Genomic DNA, 18865 nt, shown 5'->3' with positions numbered 1-18865 from the left:
GAAGTACCTGGCAAGCAAGAGTGTTACAAACACTGAACCAAATGCAGGGGCTCCCTGTCAATCTCAAGAGGTAGTGATTTGATACTACTAATAAACAATTCCCCTTAACCTGAATATATTATAGTACTCATAAAATAGAGTTTCTATGATATAATTGTGACTTATTTCTAAGTTCAATCTTATGTTAAGAATTTTGGTCATTGTTATTTTCCAGACCACTAGTGTTGTTAAAAAAAATATTTGCCCAGCCGGTGAGGCTCAATGGTTGATCATCAACCCATGCACCAAGAAGTCACTGGTTCAATTTCTGGTCAGGGCACATGCCCAGGTTGTGGGCCAAATGCCCAGTGGGGGTCATGCAGGAGGCAGACAATCAATGTTCTCACTCATCGATATTTCTCTCTCTCTCTCTCCCTCTCCCTTCCTCTCTATAAAATCAATAAAGAAAAAAAAAAATGTTTTTTCAGTCATATATTTGTGATCCCAAATGATCCTACAGTGACTAGTAAATCTGCTTTTGTCATGGTTTTGGGGTCCAAAGATATCTCATTACAGAATGTACCCAATCCTTTTAAGAATAAATATAAAGTTTAATAGTCATTGTAATGTTTTACTTAAAAATGCTGGAGAGCCCTGGCTGGTTCGGCTCAACGGTTAGAGCACCGACCTACGAACCAGAGAGACCCAGGTCTGGTTCCCACTTAGTGACTAAGGGCAGGTGCCTCGGTTGCAGTTTATCCCTGGCACGGGTTGCAGTCGTGTGGGTGGCAACCAGATGTGTCTCTCTCACATCGATGTTTCTCTCTCTCTTCCTCCCACTCTCCCTCCTGCTCTATCTGAAGATAAATGCAAAAATGTCCTTGGATGAGGATAAAAAAAAAAAAAATGCTGGGGAAAGTAAAAAAACAAAACAAAAAAACCCCACCTGCATCACATGTTTGGCTATGGTCTTATTTTCCTCAGCACAATATGAACTCCAAACTGGGAAGAAGCATAGGGGGAGTCACCTCTGGCCAGACAAGGGGTATGGCCAACAGACAATAGTATGACAACAGTATGGAAGGCCAAGGAGACACTGAAATCTAGGTCTCTAGGGAACCAGCACTGCTCTAGTGAAAACCTCAGCAGTCCGCAGAGCTCCAGGGCTACCTGTTTAATCTAGCTCTGCTTCAACACTATCATATCACAGATCATATTAGAGTTATGAAAAGCCTACATTCTGGGGTCAGACAGATCTGAGTTCTCACCATAGCTACTGCCACTTACCAGCTTTGCTCCTTAGGCAAGTCTCCTTAGTCCCCAAACCTCAAGTTTCCCAATTCTGAAGATGGTATTAATGATACCTATACCTTATTGGGCTGTTATAATGAAACAATGCATGTAAACTACTTAGTACAGTGCCTGGCACCTAGTGTCAGTTATTATTGTTTCATTAGTTTTTTTTCTTCCATTTTAGGTAATACATATTCAAAGGAAAGTTGGAAAATTACAAAGAAAAATTTTTTTAATTATCCCGAACCCCTGTAACTGTTAGGACTACTAATCTCAGATTTTTTATTTTTATCCTCGCCTGATGACATTTTTGCATTTATCTTCTTTCTTTTTTTTTTTTCGTTCAGGTAGAGTGGGAGGGAGAGAGAGAGAAACATCGATGTGAGAGAGACACATCGAGTGGTTGCCATCCACACGGCCCAGTGGGGCAGGGGACAAACTGCAACCAAGGTACGTGCCCTTAGCGGGAACCAAACCTGGGTCTCTCTGGTCCGCGGGCTGACGCTCTAACCGCTGAGCCAAACCGGCCAGGGCCTAACCTCAGATTTTAAGATTCCCCAGAGAATTGTTTTTGATTGATACAAATTGCTTTTTAAAAGGTCTACTAATTTATATTTACATGAAACAAGTATGACTGCACCCACTTCTGTACATTCAAAAATGGTTCATCTTTAACTTTTAGGTACTTATTCTCAGAAGCACTGAAGAACAAGTGATGGTTCCTAACCTCAAAATGCTCACTGAGACTACAGAACAGGCACTGGAGATTCTCCCCCCGCCTGTTGTCTCCAAGAGGCTATCTGGGAAGTAATGTGTGTTTACAGAGATACAGGGAGCAGCCACTGGGCTAAGTGGGCTTTGCTGGAATTTCTCCTTTGCTCAGACAGAGCAGTATCATCACAGTTAACCCTCAAAAGGTTTAAAAATGTTTCTTAACTTCTGGGTAGATCTCCAACTATGCAAAGTGGACTGTTCCGGAGGCCTTTGAAATAATCTTCTATAAACTCCTTTAATGTAACCTCTGGATTTTCTCCCAGACTCCTCTGCCTTCAGATTTTCAAGCCTTGAAAGGGCAAACCTAGGTGAAACTTCATTTCAGTGTGCACAAAACTGGTAACTTCATGCAAACATTTGAGTGTGTATACATAAATATGCATAGGGACATGAACATATGTGAGTATTATGTATATGTACTATGTAAAAATAAACTAGGTACGGTACATGTGATATGTGACTGCTGAACCAAGTAACACTCATAATTCCCACAAAGTAGAATGTTAGATCTGAAAGGGATCTTGTAAATAATCTCTAACCCAACCCTGTTTTAGTCAGAAAAAGAAATAAGGCCCAAAGAATTTAAATATCCAGTTGCCAGTGCTACAACAGTCAGGGTCTGGACCCAGATCTGCTTTTTTTTTTTTTCACTGCACTGCATTCCTTCTCTACCAAGATCTGAATTAATACCTAGTAATGAAACACTACCCCGCATGGAATCCGGTTGTACTAATACAGGCACTAGCACTGTTCCAGGGCAAAGCACCTTTTATTTGCATTTCACTTCAAGGTATAAAGAGGCTTTATAGTAATAACTCTGCTTGTCGATGCTATCCATTCCTTTCATATATGAACTGTGGTTCATACAAGTAATGTGTTCTCAGGCTTTGGGGACAGACAAGCTCTTCATTTCCTAGGTGCATGATTTTGGTCAAGATACCCAACTCTTTGTATCTCAGTTTGAAGATTAATAATATGGAATAACATCTAAACTCCCAAGGTTGATGGAAGAATTACACTTGGCGCAATGCCGGGCACAAAGCAAACTCCCTTATAATAAAAGGTTACTAGTTATTACAAATCACTGTAGTAAATAATGTCATATGCTTGGCAAACAGGACTAGAGCTCCCAGGTCTTGGTCCTTTCGGCGACACAATGTAGGGCATTTGAAGATAATCTGGGGTAGTGAAAAGGCGGGGATATACCTGAACAGCCGAGTGCGGCCAGAACTGCAAGCTTAGGCGTCTCTCTGAGAGTTCAAGGTCACCCGGAGAATCGAAATTCCAAGGGAGCTTTTCGTTGGTCGCCGGGAAGGCAGAGAGATCGAGAAGGCTGAGCAGCTGAGCTGCGGTCCTTCCCCCCGGGGCGCGAGGGCCCAGGCTGTGCCACCCAGCCGTGCGGCGGCCTGCAGTGAGGTCTGCTTAAGGCCTAAGCTCCACCGACTTGGGGCCCGGCAACCACAGCCGCACTGACACGCCTCCGCGCCGCCGACACTGCGAGCACCTATCCACCAGAACGGAGCCAAACTCCGCCGCCGGTGCCCGGAAGCTTCCGGTGTCCCTGACGTGACGTGACAGCTGCGCGAGCGAACCTCACATTCTATTGGTCACTTCCATCCAATGGGCGGCGCAGGCAAGACACGCCTGAGCCGCGAGCATGCTCATCCGCAGTCTCCCTAACCCATCTCAGTCATCTCCATGGTGACCACTATCGGGTCACCCATTTGGCCTCCAAGCCTGCAGTAGCGTCATAGTCGAGGCGCCGGAAGCGGAAGTTCCTGCGCCGGTGCGTGGTGACAACACCCAGCTGGAGCCGGCGTCCGCGAAGTTAGACCGACCCGGTCGGTTTCGGCCGGTGGAGGCTCTCGTCGGGCCCCAGTACCATGGCGGTGTTTCACGATGAGGTGGAAATCGAGGACTTCCAATATGACGAGGACCTGGAGTCGTATTTCTACCCCTGCCCTTGTGGCGATAACTTCTGCATCACCAAGGTAACTTCAGTGTCCCGCCCGGCTGCTCGCTGGAGCTGGCGCGTTTCGCTCTGGCGTGTTCCTTCCGCCGTTCCGTAGCCCACGCCGCTCAAGTCATCCACGCCCTTTTTATCCTGTTTGTGAATCCCCCCAAATTTGATATTCTCAGCTCTCAGTGGGCATTCCGTTCCGGCCTTCAGTCAGGCCTGGGCGTGGGGAAGCAGGGAGTGGGTGCATCGGACTTCTTGCCACCCTCCCCTACTTAGCGTCCCCCTTCGGGTCCACCTCCCTGGGATACTTCTTTGAAGGAAGGGACCCGTTTTTGTCTTCCCAGAGGTTTTGAGGAGACTGAACCTTGACTGATCTTTCAGGGTATTTCCCCCAAGTGACACTCCCAGGGAAAATTGGGGTTGGCACTTGTATGGGAAGGCCCCTTTGGCCCTCACATACCTTGTGGGGAGGCCAGCCACAAAGGAGCTTGCCCGTAGGGGTGGGAGGGCTTGGGAGGAGGCGTTTGCAAAGGGAAGGCAATGCTGATTTCACGGTGTTTGATTTTGTTATAGGAAGATCTGGAGAATGGGGAAGACGTGGCAACGTGTCCAAGCTGCTCTCTCATTATAAAAGTGATTTATGACAAAGTAAGGGGTCCAATTTTAAAAGGTGGGGAAGGGTTGTGGTGCAAGAACCTAGAGCAGTCTGTCTATAATATGTGAGTGCAGGAGAATGTTTTCTAACTGTGTTAGGTAAATACTGTTTTTTTAAAACTACTTTTAAAAACCGTTAATAAACAGCCGTGTTGTAATTAAAAGTTTTAAAGCTCAAATTAACTGATTTTAGCTTTAGACAGGGCAATAAAGAAAATTGCTCTCTAATGAAAATTATTAATTACTTATTAAATAAAAGAAATAATCACAAAGGCTACTTAGATGATATTCCTCCTTTATTTACTAAGTGATTAAAATTGTTCTGAGCACCTAGATGTATTTTGAAGGGAACAATTGTATAGTATTTCTCACCTGGCTTATATATAGAATTCTGCATTTTATTTGAGATATAATCATAGTTGTGACTTTACAATTTTATTTTAGTCTTTAGTTGAACCCCTGTTATTTTCCCCGCAGGGATATTGAAAATAGAAAACTAAATAAATGTTATTACTGTCTATCCCAGCTCTTGGTCACTACTTAGAATAGTCTTAAGTAAGAAGCTTAACATTCTTTTTTCTTTTTGAGATATAATTGACATAAAACTGTTTGACATTTTTAAGGATGACCTCGATAAAATGATTATAGGGAAGGAGGGAACAAGGCACTTAGCCTCATGAGAGAAGCAGGTGATAATTTAGACTATACTGTAGAAGTTTGCTGATTATTGTATTAAAGTGTGTTCTGGAACAAAAAAGAATGGTAAGGAAGATCAGGAATGCTGGTATGGGAAGAGGTTAATGTTTTTATTTATTTTTATTAATTTACTTTTGTTATGAATGTTTCTCCTTTTTTCCCCATTGACACCCTCCTCCCCGTTCCCCCCCACCCCATCCCCAGCTTTGTCGATGTCCATCGGTTATGCATATATGCATATGAGTTCTGTGGTTTATCTCCCCCCCACCCCCTCTTCTGAGGGTTGGCAGTCTGTACCCTACATCCACGTCTCTGGGTCTACCTTGTTACTCAGACTGTTATATTCATTATAGTCCACAAATAAGTGAGATCATGTGATATTTCTCTTTCTCTGTTTGGCTTGTTTCACTTAGGATAATACTCTCCAGGTCCCTGCATATCGTCTCAAAGGATAAGAGATCTTTCTTTCTTATAGCTGCATAGTACTCCATTGTGTATATGTACCACAGCTTTTTTATCCACTCGTCTACTAATGAACACTTGTGCTGTTTCCAGATCTTAGCTATTGTAAATAGTGCTGCTATGAACGTGGGGATACATATATTCTTTCCGATTGGTGTTTCAGGCTTCCTAGGGTATATTCCTAGAAGTGGGATCACTGGGTCAAATGGAAGTTCAATTTTTAATTTTTTGAGGTAACATCATAGTGTTTTCCATAGTGGCTGCACCCGTCTGCATTCCCACCAGCAGTGTACTACAGCCCCCTTTTCTCCACACCCTTGCCAGCACTTGTTAGAAGATTTGTTGATGGAGGCCAATCTGACAGGTGATACCTCATTGTTGTTTTAATTTGCATCTCTCTGATGATTAGTGGTGTTGAGCATTTCTTCATATGTCTCTTAGCCATTTGTATGTCCTGTTTGGAGATGTGTCTATTTAGTTCCTCTACCCATTTTTTAATTGGGTTCTTTGTCTTCCTTTTGTTGAGTTGTATGAGCATTCTGTATATTTTGGAAATGAACCCCTTATCTGGTGCATCATTTGCAAGTATGGTCTCCCATATAGTGGAATCCCTTTCCATTTTGATGGTTGTTTCTTTTGCTGTGCAGAAGCTTTTTAGTTTGATGTAGTCCCATGTGTTCATTTTTTCCTTTGTTTCTCTGGCCTTAGGTGATGTATCAGTGGAAATTCTGCTGAGTATGATGTCTGAAATTTTGTTGCCTACATTTTCTTCTAGGATTTTTATGGATTGACAAGTCACATTTAAGTCTTTTATCCATTTTGAGTTTATTTTTGTGTATGGTGTAAGTTGATGATCTAGTTTCATTTTTTTGCATGTAGCTGTCCAATTTTCTAACACCATTTATTAAAGAGGCTGTCCTTACTCCACTGTATGCTCTTGCCACCTTTGTCAAATATTAATTGAGCATAATATCTTGGGTCAATTTCCAGGTTCTCTGTTCTGTTCCACTGGTCTATATGCCTGTTCTTGTGCCAGTACCAGGCTGTTTTGATTTACAGTAGCTTTGTAGTATGACCTGCTATCCGGTATTGTGATCCCACCTACTTTGTCCTTCTTTTTCAAGATTGCTTTGGCTATTCGGGGTCTTTTTTGGTTCCATATGAACTTTTGAAGTATTTGTTCTAGTTCTGTGAAGTATGTCGTTGGTATTTTGATGGGGATTGCATTGAATCTATAGATTGCTTTGGGTAGTATGGACATTTTAATGATGTTAATTCTTCCAATCCATGAACGAGATATGTGCTTCCACTTTTTTATATCTTCCTCTATTTCTTTTTTCAATGCCCTGTAGTTTTCTGCAAATAGGTCCTTTACTTCTTTGGTTAAGTTTATTACTGGGTATCTTAGTTTTTTTGCCACGATGGTAAATGGGATTGTTTTTTCAGTTTCTCTTTCTGTGAGTTCATCATTGGTGTATAAGAATGCTGTCGATTTCCTGACATTAATTTTGTATCCTGCTACTTTGCCAAATTCATTTATTAAGTCTAGTAGATTTTTGATGGAGTCTTTAGGGTTTTCTACGTGTAATATCATGTCATCTGCGAATAATGACAGTGTCACTTCCTCTTTTTCAATTTGGATTCCTTTTATTTTTTCTTCATGTCTGATTGCTGTGGCTAAGGCTTCCAGTACTATGTAAAATAAGAGTGGCGGAAAGTGGGCATCCCTGTCTTGTTCCTGTTCTTTTTTTTTTTTTGTAATCCTCACCCGAGGACATTTTTCCACCTTTTGTTCACATAGAGTGGGAGGGGGAGAGAGAGAGAGAGAGTGGAAGAGAGAAAGAAACATTGATGTGAGAGAGACACACTGAGTGGCCGCCACCCTCACGACCCAACCAGGGCAGGGGACAAACCGCAACCGAGGTACATGCCCTTAGCAGGAACCGAACCTGGGTCCCTCTGGACCGCTGTCCGACGCGCCAACCACTGAGCTAAACTGGCCAGGGTTTGTTCCTGTTCTTAAGGGAAATGCTTTTCGTTTTTGCCCATTGAGTATGATGTTGGCTGTAGGTCTTTCATATATGGCTTTTATTATCTATCCCTCTATTCCCACATTGCTGAACGTTTTTATCAGAAATAGGTGCTGGATTTTGTTGAATGCTTTTTCAGTGTCTATTGATATGATCATGTGGTTTTTATCTTTCATTTTGTTTATGTGGTGTATCACATTTATTGATTTGCGAATATTGTACCAGCTTTGCATCCCTGGGATGAATCCCACTTGGTCATGGTGAATAATTTTTTTGATGTATTGCTGGATCCAATTTGCTAGTATTTTGTTCAGGATTTTGACATCTATGTTCATCAGGGATATTGGCCTGTAGTTTTCTTTCTTTGTAGGGTCTTTTTCTAGTTTTGGAATTAGAATTATGCTGGCCTCATAAAAATGAGTTTGGAAGTCTTCCTTCTTCTTGAATTTTTTGAAATAGTTTGAGGAGAATGGGTGTTAGTTCTTTTTTGAATGTTCGGTGAAACTCCCCCATGAAGCCATCTGGTCCTGGGCTTTTGTTTGCTGGGAGAGTCTTGATTACATCTTCAATTTCCTTAGTTATTATTGGTCTGTTCAAGTTTTCTCTCTTCCCAGTCCAGTTTTGGGAGACTGTGTGTTTCTAGAAATTTGTCTATTTCGCTTAGATTGTCCAATTTGTTGCCATATAATTGTTCATAGTATTTGTTAACGATCCTTTGTATTTCTGTGGTATGAGTTATTATTTCTCTTTCATTTCTGATTTTGTGTATTTGTGTTCTCTGTCTTTGTTTCCTAGTGAGTCTAGCTAAGGGTCCATCAAACTTGTTTATCATTTTGAAAAACCAGCTCTTTGTTTCATTGATCCTTTAAATTGTTTCTTGGTCTCTATGTCATTTATTTCTGCTCTGATCTTTACTATTTCCTTCCTTCTATTTGTTCTGGGGTTTTCTTTTTGTTTGCTTTCTAGTTTTTTCAGTTGTGAGGTTAGATAATCTATTAGAAATTGTTCTTGTTTCATGAGGTAAGCCTGTAGTGCTATGAACTTCCCTCTCAGAACTGCTTTTGCTGCATCCCATAGATTTTGTGTTGTTGTGTGTTCATTTTCATTGGTTTCCAGGAAGTTTTTAATTTTTTCCTTGATCTCCTCAGTAACCCATTCATTGTTTAATAACATGCTATTCAGCCTCCATGTGTTCCAATGTCTTTGCATGTTCTTGTTGCAATCGATTTCTAGTTTCATGCCATTGTGATCTGAGAAGATGCTTGATATGATTTCAGTCTTCTTTTTTTTTTTATCCTCACCCGAGGACATTTTTCCATTTTTTGTTCAGGTAGAGTGGGAGGGAGAGAGAGGAACAGAGAGAGAGAGAAACATCGACGTGAAAGGAACACATCGAGTGGCTGCCACCCGTACAACCGACCAGGGCCGGGGACAAACTGCAACCAAGGTACGCGCCCTTAGCGGGAACCGAACCCGAGTCTCTCAGGATCGCAGGCCGACGCTCTAACCACTGAGCCAAACCGGCCAGGGCTGATTTCAGTCTTCTTGAACTTGTAGAGATTTAGTTTGTGTCCTAACATGTGGTCTGTCTTTGAGAATGTCCCGTGTGCACTTGAGAAGAATGTGAATTCTGTAGTTTTGGGGTATAATTCTCTGTAGATATCAATTAAATGCATTTGGTCTAGTGCTTCATTTAGAGTCTCTGTTTCCTTGTTAATTTTTTCTCTAGAGGATCTATCCAGTGATGTCAACGGGGTATTGAAGTCCCCTGCTATGATTGTATTACTGTTGATTTCTCCTTTGAAGTCCTCCAGAAGATTTTTAATATATTTTGGTGCTCTTATATTGGGTACATATATGTTTGCCAAGGTTATATCTTTCTGTTGGATAAATGCTTTCAATATTATCTATTGACCTTCTTTGTCACTAGTCATGGCCTTCATTTTGAAATCTGTTTTATCAGATATGAGCATTGCTACCCCAGCTTTTTTTTCCTTTCTGTTTGCTTGGAAGATTTTTTTCCATCCCTTCACTTTCAACCTATTTGAGTCTTTTGTTGTGAGGTGGGTCTCTTGTAAACAACATATATGTGAGTCATACTTTCTTATTCAATCAGCTACTCTATGTCTTTTTATTGGAGCATTCAGTCCATTTACATTTAAGGTGATTATTGATATGTACTTATTTATTGCCATTTTTTGTTTAGTGTGGTTATATTTTTCTTCCTATTTCTTCTAATTACAGCAGTCCTTTTAACATTTATTGCAGTGCTGGTTTGGTGCTAATGTATTCCCTTGGCCTTCTTTTGTCTGGGAAGCTCTTTATTTGACCTTCTATTTTGAATGACAGCTTTGCTGGATAGAGTAGTCTTGGATTCAGATCCTTGTTTTTCATGACCTTGATTACTTCATGCCATTCCCTTCTGGCCTGTAGTGTTTCTGTTGAGAAGTTAGCTGATAGCCATATAGGGGTTCCTTTGGTAGGTAACCTGTTGCTTATCTGTTGTAGCCTTTAGGATTCTCTCTTTGTCTTTAACTTTTGGCATTTTAATTACTATGTGTCTTGGTGTGGGCCTGTTTGGGTTCTTTCCTGGGTAGATTTGCAAGCCCAGGAACAGTTCTTTTATCCCTCAGTTTTTTGCCTAGAGGTTATTAGTCTGGGTACTTGAAGAGCCTTGAGTTCTCACTTAAATGCAAAACTCCCTCAGGTGTCCAGTGTAAGAGGATTTCTCAAGGGTGGGGCAGATGCTGGTTGTTAATGAGCCTCAGTTTGCATTTCAATGGCCCGCCTGGTGGGGTTGAATCTCCAAAGCTGCCTCTCCCCAGAGCCCTGGGAAGAAGTAAATGGCCACCGACCTCAGCAAAAGTTCTGAGCGCCCTCCAAATCCCGAGTGTCCCTGCACAGTTCCAGTCCAGTCCACCCTCCCTCTGCCAGAGCCCAAGGTGAGTGGCTGTGGCTATTTTAGCTTCTGACCCAGCCCTCTGCACTGTGGAGCGGGCTTGGAATTTTAACCCCAAGAGCGCTGCTCACAGCTAAGAGCGCTGCTCACAGCTAAGACTGCTGCTGTCTGGGGCTCCCAGCCCCCCTCTCGTCCCTCCACAATTCTACCAGGATCAGTTCCGTGTCCCTGGTTATATGGTCCTCGCAAGCTCCTTTTCTGTTGCTTTTTCCAACGATTTGTCTTTATTTTCGTTGTAATTCCAGTTTGGTCCTGGGTGATGGTCTGTGTAGCTTCCATTCACTCCACCACCATTTTGGAATCTAAGAGGTTAATATTTTAAATAGAGTGATCATGACAGGCCTTACTGAGCCAAGATTGAGTGAGGTGAGGGAGTGAACCTGTACATATTAGAGGTAAGAGCAGTCTGGCAAAGGGAACGTTCAGTGAAGAAGCCTCAAGGCAGAAACATGCTTGGTTTTATCAAGGAACAGCAAGGAGACCAGTGTGACCAGAGCAGAGTCAATGAGGGTGAGAATTGTCAAAAATGAATTAGTGGAGTGGGGCAGATCACAGAGGTGTTTGTGGGCCACACTAAGGACTTCAGCTTTTCCTGGGAGTGATATAGAGAACCATTGGAGGATTCTAGAACAAAGGAGTGCCATGATGCAACTCAGGTTTTAAAAGAGGGTTCTGGTTGCTATATTTAGAGTAGACTACGAAGGAGCAAGGATAGAGATAGGAAAACCAGGAAGGAGGCTGTCAGACTAATCAAAAGAAGGGATGGGTAGCTTGGACTAAGCTGCAGCAGTGGAGATGGTAAGTGGTTGGATTCTGGATATACTTTAAAGGATAAAGATTTCTTACTGATTGGATATAGGCTACGAGAAGAGTCAAGGATGATTTTAACATTTGTGGCCTACATAACTTTAAGGATTCACCTGAGGGGAAGGTGACTACAGGTACAGGAGCAGGAGTTGGACATACTATAGTTAAGAGGTCGATTTTCTTTTTTCATTTTTATTCTCACCCAAGGCCATTTTTGCATTTGTCTTCAGATAGAGCGGGAGGGAGGAAGAGAGAGAGAAGCATCAACATGAGAGAGACACATCAACTGGTTGCCACCCACATGACCCCAATTGGGGCCGGGGACAAACTGCAACTGAGGTACATGTCCTTAGCAGGAACCGAACTCGGGCCTCTCTGGTCCACGAGCTGACGACCGCTGAGCCAGATAGGCAAGAGGTTGATTTTCATCCAAGTGGAGCTGGTGAGAAGGCACTTGGAGATGCAGGTACAGAGTTCAAAGAGTGATCAGTTGGTGCTATAAATGTGAGAGTTATCAGCAGATAGTCAGCATTTAGAGCCGAGAGATTGGGTGAGGTCACCAGGACTGAATGTAGCAGAGATGGACAAAAGAAAGGACTGAGCCCTGGACCACTCCAACATTAAAATGTCAGGGAGGGAAGCAAGGAATCAGCAAAGCTGGGTGAAAAGGGGCAACCGCAGAGGGAGGAGGAAAACCATCAGTGTCCTTTCCTGGAAGCCAGATGAGAAAAGGTGGAGGAAATGATCCACCTTGTGGGGTGCCACCCATAGAAAGATAACTGGAAATTTGTTGGCTTTAACAAGGAGGCTACTTGTGATGGTGATGAGAGCAGTTTTAGTGGAGTAATGGAGATAGGGCCTGATTGGTGGAAAACTTGCTGGAGAGAATGAGAGAAGAATAGGAGGCAATAAGCGTAGACGGTTTTTTCAGCGAGTTTGTTGCAAAGGGGAGCGGAGACATGGAGTAGTGACTGGTTGTGATAGAGGATCGAAAGAGGGTGTAGATGGTAGACCTTCAACTACGTGGGTGAATGTAGACACAGATGGTTAGATTTAACCAGGTTCTGTTCTTGCCAAGTGAATAGGAAGGAGAGAAGAGTGATTATGTAATTGACTGTGTAATTTATTTACTATGGAATTTAAATTAGGTAAAGAAAACATTAAGGGAGTGAGGGGCAGTGAAAAAGTGGTAGGTAGATACACTGGAGATCCCAGAAGGGTTCGGATGAGGGACCCAAGGGGAGTAGATGACAGCAACAGAGAGGAGTAGTGATGACATAGCCTCATGTCATAAGAATCAGATTGGTGGGTTTTTGAGAGGGAAGGAGAGCAGTGGCAGAAAGGAGCAACCAGCCCCTCCTCTAGCCTCAGTGGTGCTGGGGCTCCGAAAGAACACAGCATCACGGGGGGGGGGGGGGGGGTTACGTGAGAAATGGTGACCCTAGGGCATCCCCTTGTCAACCTCAGCATTGTGGACATTTGAGGCTGAATAACTCTTTGTTGTACACGGCTGTTCTGTGCATTAGCACCCCACACCCCAGCTGTGTCAATCCAGCATGTCTCCAGACCTTGCTAAATGTCCCCTGGAGACAAAATCAACACCACTGCCCACCACCCCTTCACTTTGAGAACCATTTTCTTCTCAAGAAAAGAATGTGGGGCATGGTGCTGCTGCTGATGGACCGTAAATTCCAAGGAGCACAGTGGGAGGATTCCAGGTGCTGGCAGGAGTGAGAGAAGGACGGGAACGGGACATAATAGGCTGATCCTCATGGGGTCAGATTGCAGGGGGTGAGAGCAACCTAGGAGGCAGAAATTTCTTGTGGTAGCTGACGTAAGCCAGGATAAATAATCCGAGATTGAACTTTATTTACAGAGTAGCTAACATTGCAGATTATCTCTGTTGGGGAACACATAAAGAACTATCCCTTTTAGTTGGAAGAAGAAATAATTTTGAAGGTGACAGGCATTTGAATGGCCAGATACTGAAGTAGAGAAATTTTAGTGTAAACAGTAATTAATACAGAAACTTAAAAGATGTGACAGTGTCTTTGTAAATGTGATTTCTGAGAGGTAGGTGCTCTGTAGTGAAGATAGGCATGTTTGTTTATAAGATAAAGTGCTCTATATTAAATATGAATCTGTGACTAAAAACGGATATATTTTTAAGTTTATAATTCTGATGCTGTCCTTGACTCTCTGAACAAGGATGAAGTGGTATAGCAATGGAAAAACAGCTGGATTGATTCTGTAACAAGATGAAAGTTTGATACTGATGCATTTGTGACACACTCAGTGGTTAATGTGATTTTCTCTTCTTTCGTAGGAGCAGTTTATGTGTGGAGAAACAGTCCCAGCCCCTTCCACCAACAAAGAATTAGTTAAATGCTAGGAGAGACTTTCTGACTCCAAATCCTGAATATTTGGGGCTGAGCTAAGCTGGAAAGATCAGAGGCACAGTTACTGGCTTCCTCATGGGGACAACCATCTTGTAGTTTGTTGCTCTGGATTCTTCCCATCGGCTCCGAGTTCTCCAGTTAAAGAAGCAAGTCCATGACATGACGTACCTGCATTTTGTGCTTAGAACTTTGCATTGGAAAAAGTGTTCTTAATTTTCCTTGTGAATTTAAAGACCTTTTCATCAGTGCTTTAATTCCTCCAGTTTTGTTATTTTTATGTCTTATGCCTAATTACTTTATTATCTGATAACAGCATCATCTACCTCAAAGTCATTAGGATTCCTATATTTAAAAAAGAGATTTTTGCCCTGGCCAGTTTGGCTCAGCGGTTAGAGCATTGGCCTGCGGACCAGTGAGTCTCGGGTTCAATACTGGTCAAGGGCATGTACCTCGGTTGCAGTTCATCCCTGGCCCTGGTTGGGTTGTGTGGGAGGCAACCAGTCGATGTGGCTCTATCACATCTATGTTTCTCTCTGTCCCTCTCTCCCTCCTTCCTACTCTGTCTGATAATAAATAGAAAAATGTCCTCAGGTGAGGAATAAGAAAAATTTTTAAATAAAATAAAAAAGATTTTCTTTTTTAATTGGTTATTAAGATGATTAAAATTAGCCCTTGTTGACATTTGACATCAGCTTTGCTATTCTGAACTTAAGAAAATGAGTTGCCTTGTTATTACTGCATGTTCAGTCCCTACTTCCAGCCCATCTTCTGGGTCTGGCCGTTGTTAGAATGTCCTGTTTCGTTAAGCATGTGTTTTCCATTGTACTTCATGCTTTCAGTTCTGGTCATGGTATTAGAGAGAAAATACACTGAGCTCACAGTTTTTTCCAGAGCTACAAGTTAGTGAGAAAGAAAGAAAAATCAAAAAGTGAAATGGTCAGAGAATGTGGAGTTCCCTTATCAATATTCTGCATGTTCCTTGTAAATTGGACAAGACAAAAAGAAAAACAGCCCAAGGAAGTGAAATGGGCAACAGAATGATAGAAAAACGTGGCAGCTTAGTAAATTAAATGCTTGATTGTTGCCAGATCAGAGCAAATAGTATTTCTGTATCTAGGTTCTTGTCTATTACTTGTACACATGACTAATAAAACTATTCTAGGTGGGGGTTAATGTCACGTCTTCATAGCCAGCGGCAGAGCTGTCGGCATTCCCATGAAATCAACTCACTGCTCCTAAAGATAAAGCTTTTACAAGTCTTGTATTTGCTGAGGAAGAACTTGAAAATGAGATGCCTGTTCTAAATAAATATGCCCCCGAGAGCACATCTAATAAGCCTCTATAAGTTGCAGGCAAGCCAAACATTCACTCTTACAGAGAAATGTTGCCCTGGAGAAAAAGAAATGTGTAAAGATATGCTATCAGTCTTCCTTTGCTGCATCTGAGAGTAGCAAGAAATTAAAATCACATGCAAATTCAAAAATTCCCTTTATATACACAGTTTTGCTCTGTGTATACGGTTGTTTTTTGTTTTTTGTTTTCCCAACAAAAACAAAAACACTGTCTGGCAGGTTGCTTGGGGAATGGCTCCTACAAGGAAAGAGAAAAATTCCTGCCAAAATGTGAACATTTCTATTACTGATTGATAAACGTGCAGCACACACTCATTGCTATTTAAATTAAAACAGTGGGCTTTTTTTTTTTTTTTTTTTTGCCTGCCAGCAGAATGGCTATGTGCAGCCATTAGCTGAGACATAAATCATCAAAAATGTGTGCCGGAAGTACTTGGTACATTACATGAAGTATTATATGACATATTCTTGATGTGATGAGAAATCTCATTGCTGTTTGGGACACTGACACCCCAGAAGTCATCCACACTTGCTTTGGAATCAGTGATGGCTCAGATGAACAGAGCAGGTGCTGACTTGATTAGAAATGAGCTGCAAAGAAAGGCTGCCCCACGTGCAAATGTTGATGGCTTTGTAGATATCGATGATATTAGCTCCCTCGGTTCATGGTGAATTTCAAACAAGGACAGAGACCCTCGATACAGGTCTGGGAGCGCTGACGAGCGGGGAGAAAAGTGGCCCGAGTCCAAACGTTTCAGGGGAAAAGAAGCATAAATGGCAATCAGTGATTAGTGATAAGCTGCAATCATGGGAACGATTTTGTTTCCAAAGCAACCGAGTCACTAAATTTGTTAACTACAAAAGAACACATCAGGATTTAATTTAAATTTCTGTTAAGCAGAAAGTAAAACTAGGGTCTATCAGACATGATGAGAGTTCTGTGTGATAAATGTGCCTTATTTAATTCAACAGACATTTCTGGAGCACCTCTGAGAACCGATTTGTAATTCAGCCTCTGTCTTTTACGAGCTGTGTAGTCTTTGGCCAGGCCAGTGGATCCTTGAACTGTACGCTTAGGAGACTGGGTCAGGTGCATTTTAAACTGGAACATCAGGCTTCTTGCAGGAGCTGAATGATCACTGAAACCTTAATAAACTCAAAACTAAATCATGATTGTAAGAGAAGGAGATTCCATTCTGCTTCAGTAATTGATGTTTCCACACTTCTGAGTTTGAAAATTATAAAGTCAACTGTGTAAATGATTCTAATTCATTTACACATTCAGAAGCATTTTCTGAGAAACTCAACATTTTTGTAACTGTATATATTAATTTATTACCAGAATAATTGTATTGGCATATTCAATAAAGTCAGATCATTCAAATCCCTTTGTTTTCATGTTGTTTTTCTTCCACTAAATACCAATATTTTGTATTAAAAGGTTTTGATGTAATCTTTATGAGGGGGAAATTTTTAACCTGCTTTGGGGCATTGTAAGGTTTCTGGTATAAACAGCAAAGTTTTTAAATAGGAAAGAAATTGCCACTGTTTCTACAGCCCCACATGGATTTGGGCTCTGGATTTTTACTGTTATTTGAAAAAGAAAATACAATTTTGAATCATGTGACAGTAAGGCAAAGATGATATTGTTAGGTAATTCAGTTTATTGCTGGGGAGTAAGACTTAATCTTTTACTCAATTCTTGCAGTGGTTTGAAAGCCCAGCCTGGATGGTTTGAGTCAGTTCCTCCACTATGCTCTTGGACAAGTCACTTAGTCTTTGTATTTCTATGTCCTGGTCTGTGAAATACCAGGTACCACTTTCCTAGGGTGGCTCTGGATTCATTCATTCAGCAAGTGTTTGCTGAGTGCCTGTTGTCCTCTAGGCACAAGGTGCAGGTGAGCAGGGTTTCTGCCTTCCTGGAGCTTACGTGCAACTGGCGGAGGAAAGAAATGAGATCACAGACTGTGGTAAGAGCCTGGACGAAAACAAACCAGGTGATGTGCTGGTGACTGCGGCAGGTACCTTTGTAAAGGGTCGACAGAAGAGGTCCCAGGTTGGCACTGTTTCTGACACCTGAAGGATGAGAAGGAAAGCTTTGTGAAAATGATTAAATGAGGCAATGGCTATAAAAAACTCAGCACAATGCCTGTCATATGTGCAGAAAAAGATTAATATCAAAAGGAATTCAACATTGTTTTGAGCATTGATCGCATTCTTAGAATAAGTATGAGAAGTGGAAAGTATTGGACACCCCCCCACACACACACCTTACTGAGTATCTCTGGGGGTGGGTTTTAACAAGCCAGATGATTCCGATGCAACTATAGTTTGGAACCACTGGTCTAGAACTGGTTTTCAAAGTTGGCAGCACGCTGGAATCACCTGGGGGAACTTTGAAACTGTTGCTACCCCAGAGAGAGTCTAATTTAATTGGTCTAGGTACAGCTTGGGCATCGGGATTTGAAAAGAATCTCCCTGGTGATTCTAATGTGCAGCCAAAGCTGAGAACAACGGGGCTAGAAAAACAAAATTCATAATTACAAAATGAAAAGGACTTTTTTTTTTTTTTTTAAGTAGTCACACCTGCTTTGCCTGGAGGACAGTGTGTGGGCTCTGTTGGCCACACACTTTGTGTTCAGTCATGCAGTCAGCCTTAAAGGGACCGGAGAACTGGGCTAATGAACACAGTGGGAGAGCTCCGCTATGGGCAGCCTCTGGGCTGCGCCCCGTATTTAAATGCAATCATACTTCTCCAGCTCACTCTGACTGCTAATTACACACCTCGCGAAAGGGACAGCTTCTGCAGGTGTAAGTAATTAGGATTTCTCTAACTCCGTTTGAGGATGCCTGCCATTCCCTACTTCCTACCAAACAAATTGCTCATTACGTATTTGAGTTGGAAACTATTTTCCCAACTCTTCCTTGTTAAGGGTTTGAAACACAGGACATATAAAAAGAAATCAGTCCAAAATACTATCCCCAGCTCACAGAGGAGGGGCAGCGGACCCCCACCCTTCTCCACGGACTTGCAGAAGAGACCTAGGACTCAGAAAAAGAAACAATTCCTGGTAGAATTCTGATTTGATACTGGTCTAATTCTAGGAAAACGTGTTAGCATTTTCAAAAGAAAGCTGGTCGCCCCTAAAATTAGGGAAGAAACACTGCTAACCAGTCTTCTCCAAGCCCTGGTGCTGGTGCAGGAGTTCGAGCTGGGCAAGCGGAGCTGGGCACATCCAGCTGCGGGAGTGCAAACCAGGGAGCGGCCCGGGGAGAGGCCTGGAAGGTTCACAGCCAAGCACTGGTGAGGAGCAGCGTTTGCTGTTGGCCGTAGAACTGGCCTTGCAGCAGGAAAGAGAGGAGACGTTAACAACTGGCACCACCCCCTCTGTCTCACCACCTCTAACCTCAGTGACCTTCAGAGTCACAGCTGCTGCTTCCTTTCTGCCTTCCAAATGTTGCACAGCTCTCTCTCTCTTAGCCAACTGTAACCCAGAACC

The 18865-nt window shown here is 42.4% G+C and overlaps 2 protein-coding genes across 3 annotated transcripts in view; one reads left to right on the top strand and one right to left on the bottom strand.

Moving 5' to 3' along the window:
* Positions 1 to 3542, bottom strand: part of OXNAD1 (oxidoreductase NAD binding domain containing 1) — a 38035-nt gene extending 34493 nt beyond the window's left edge. For both annotated transcript variants that reach the window (XM_036267504.1, XM_036267502.1), the window contains exon 1: positions 3253 to 3542. The gene's annotated coding sequence lies outside the window, so the exon portion shown is untranslated. The remainder of the gene's footprint in view (positions 1 to 3252) is intronic.
* A 296-nt stretch (positions 3543 to 3838) lies between these two features.
* Positions 3839 to 14414, top strand: DPH3 (diphthamide biosynthesis 3). The gene is made up of 3 exons (XM_036267147.1): positions 3839 to 4037; positions 4580 to 4654; positions 13941 to 14414. Exons 1-3 carry the CDS (start codon positions 3930 to 3932, stop codon positions 14004 to 14006), a joined length of 249 nt encoding a protein of 82 aa, XP_036123040.1. The 5' UTR covers positions 3839 to 3929; the 3' UTR covers positions 14007 to 14414.
* The last annotated feature ends 4451 nt before the right edge of the window (positions 14415 to 18865 follow it).

This window comes from Molossus molossus, unplaced genomic scaffold (genome assembly GCF_014108415.1).
Source record: "Molossus molossus isolate mMolMol1 unplaced genomic scaffold, mMolMol1.p scaffold_m16_p_18, whole genome shotgun sequence".
In the NCBI taxonomy this organism is placed as follows: domain Eukaryota; kingdom Metazoa; phylum Chordata; class Mammalia; order Chiroptera; family Molossidae; genus Molossus; species Molossus molossus.
Note: the sequence above shows the minus strand (reverse complement) of the source record. Positions and strands in the feature narration are given on the sequence as shown.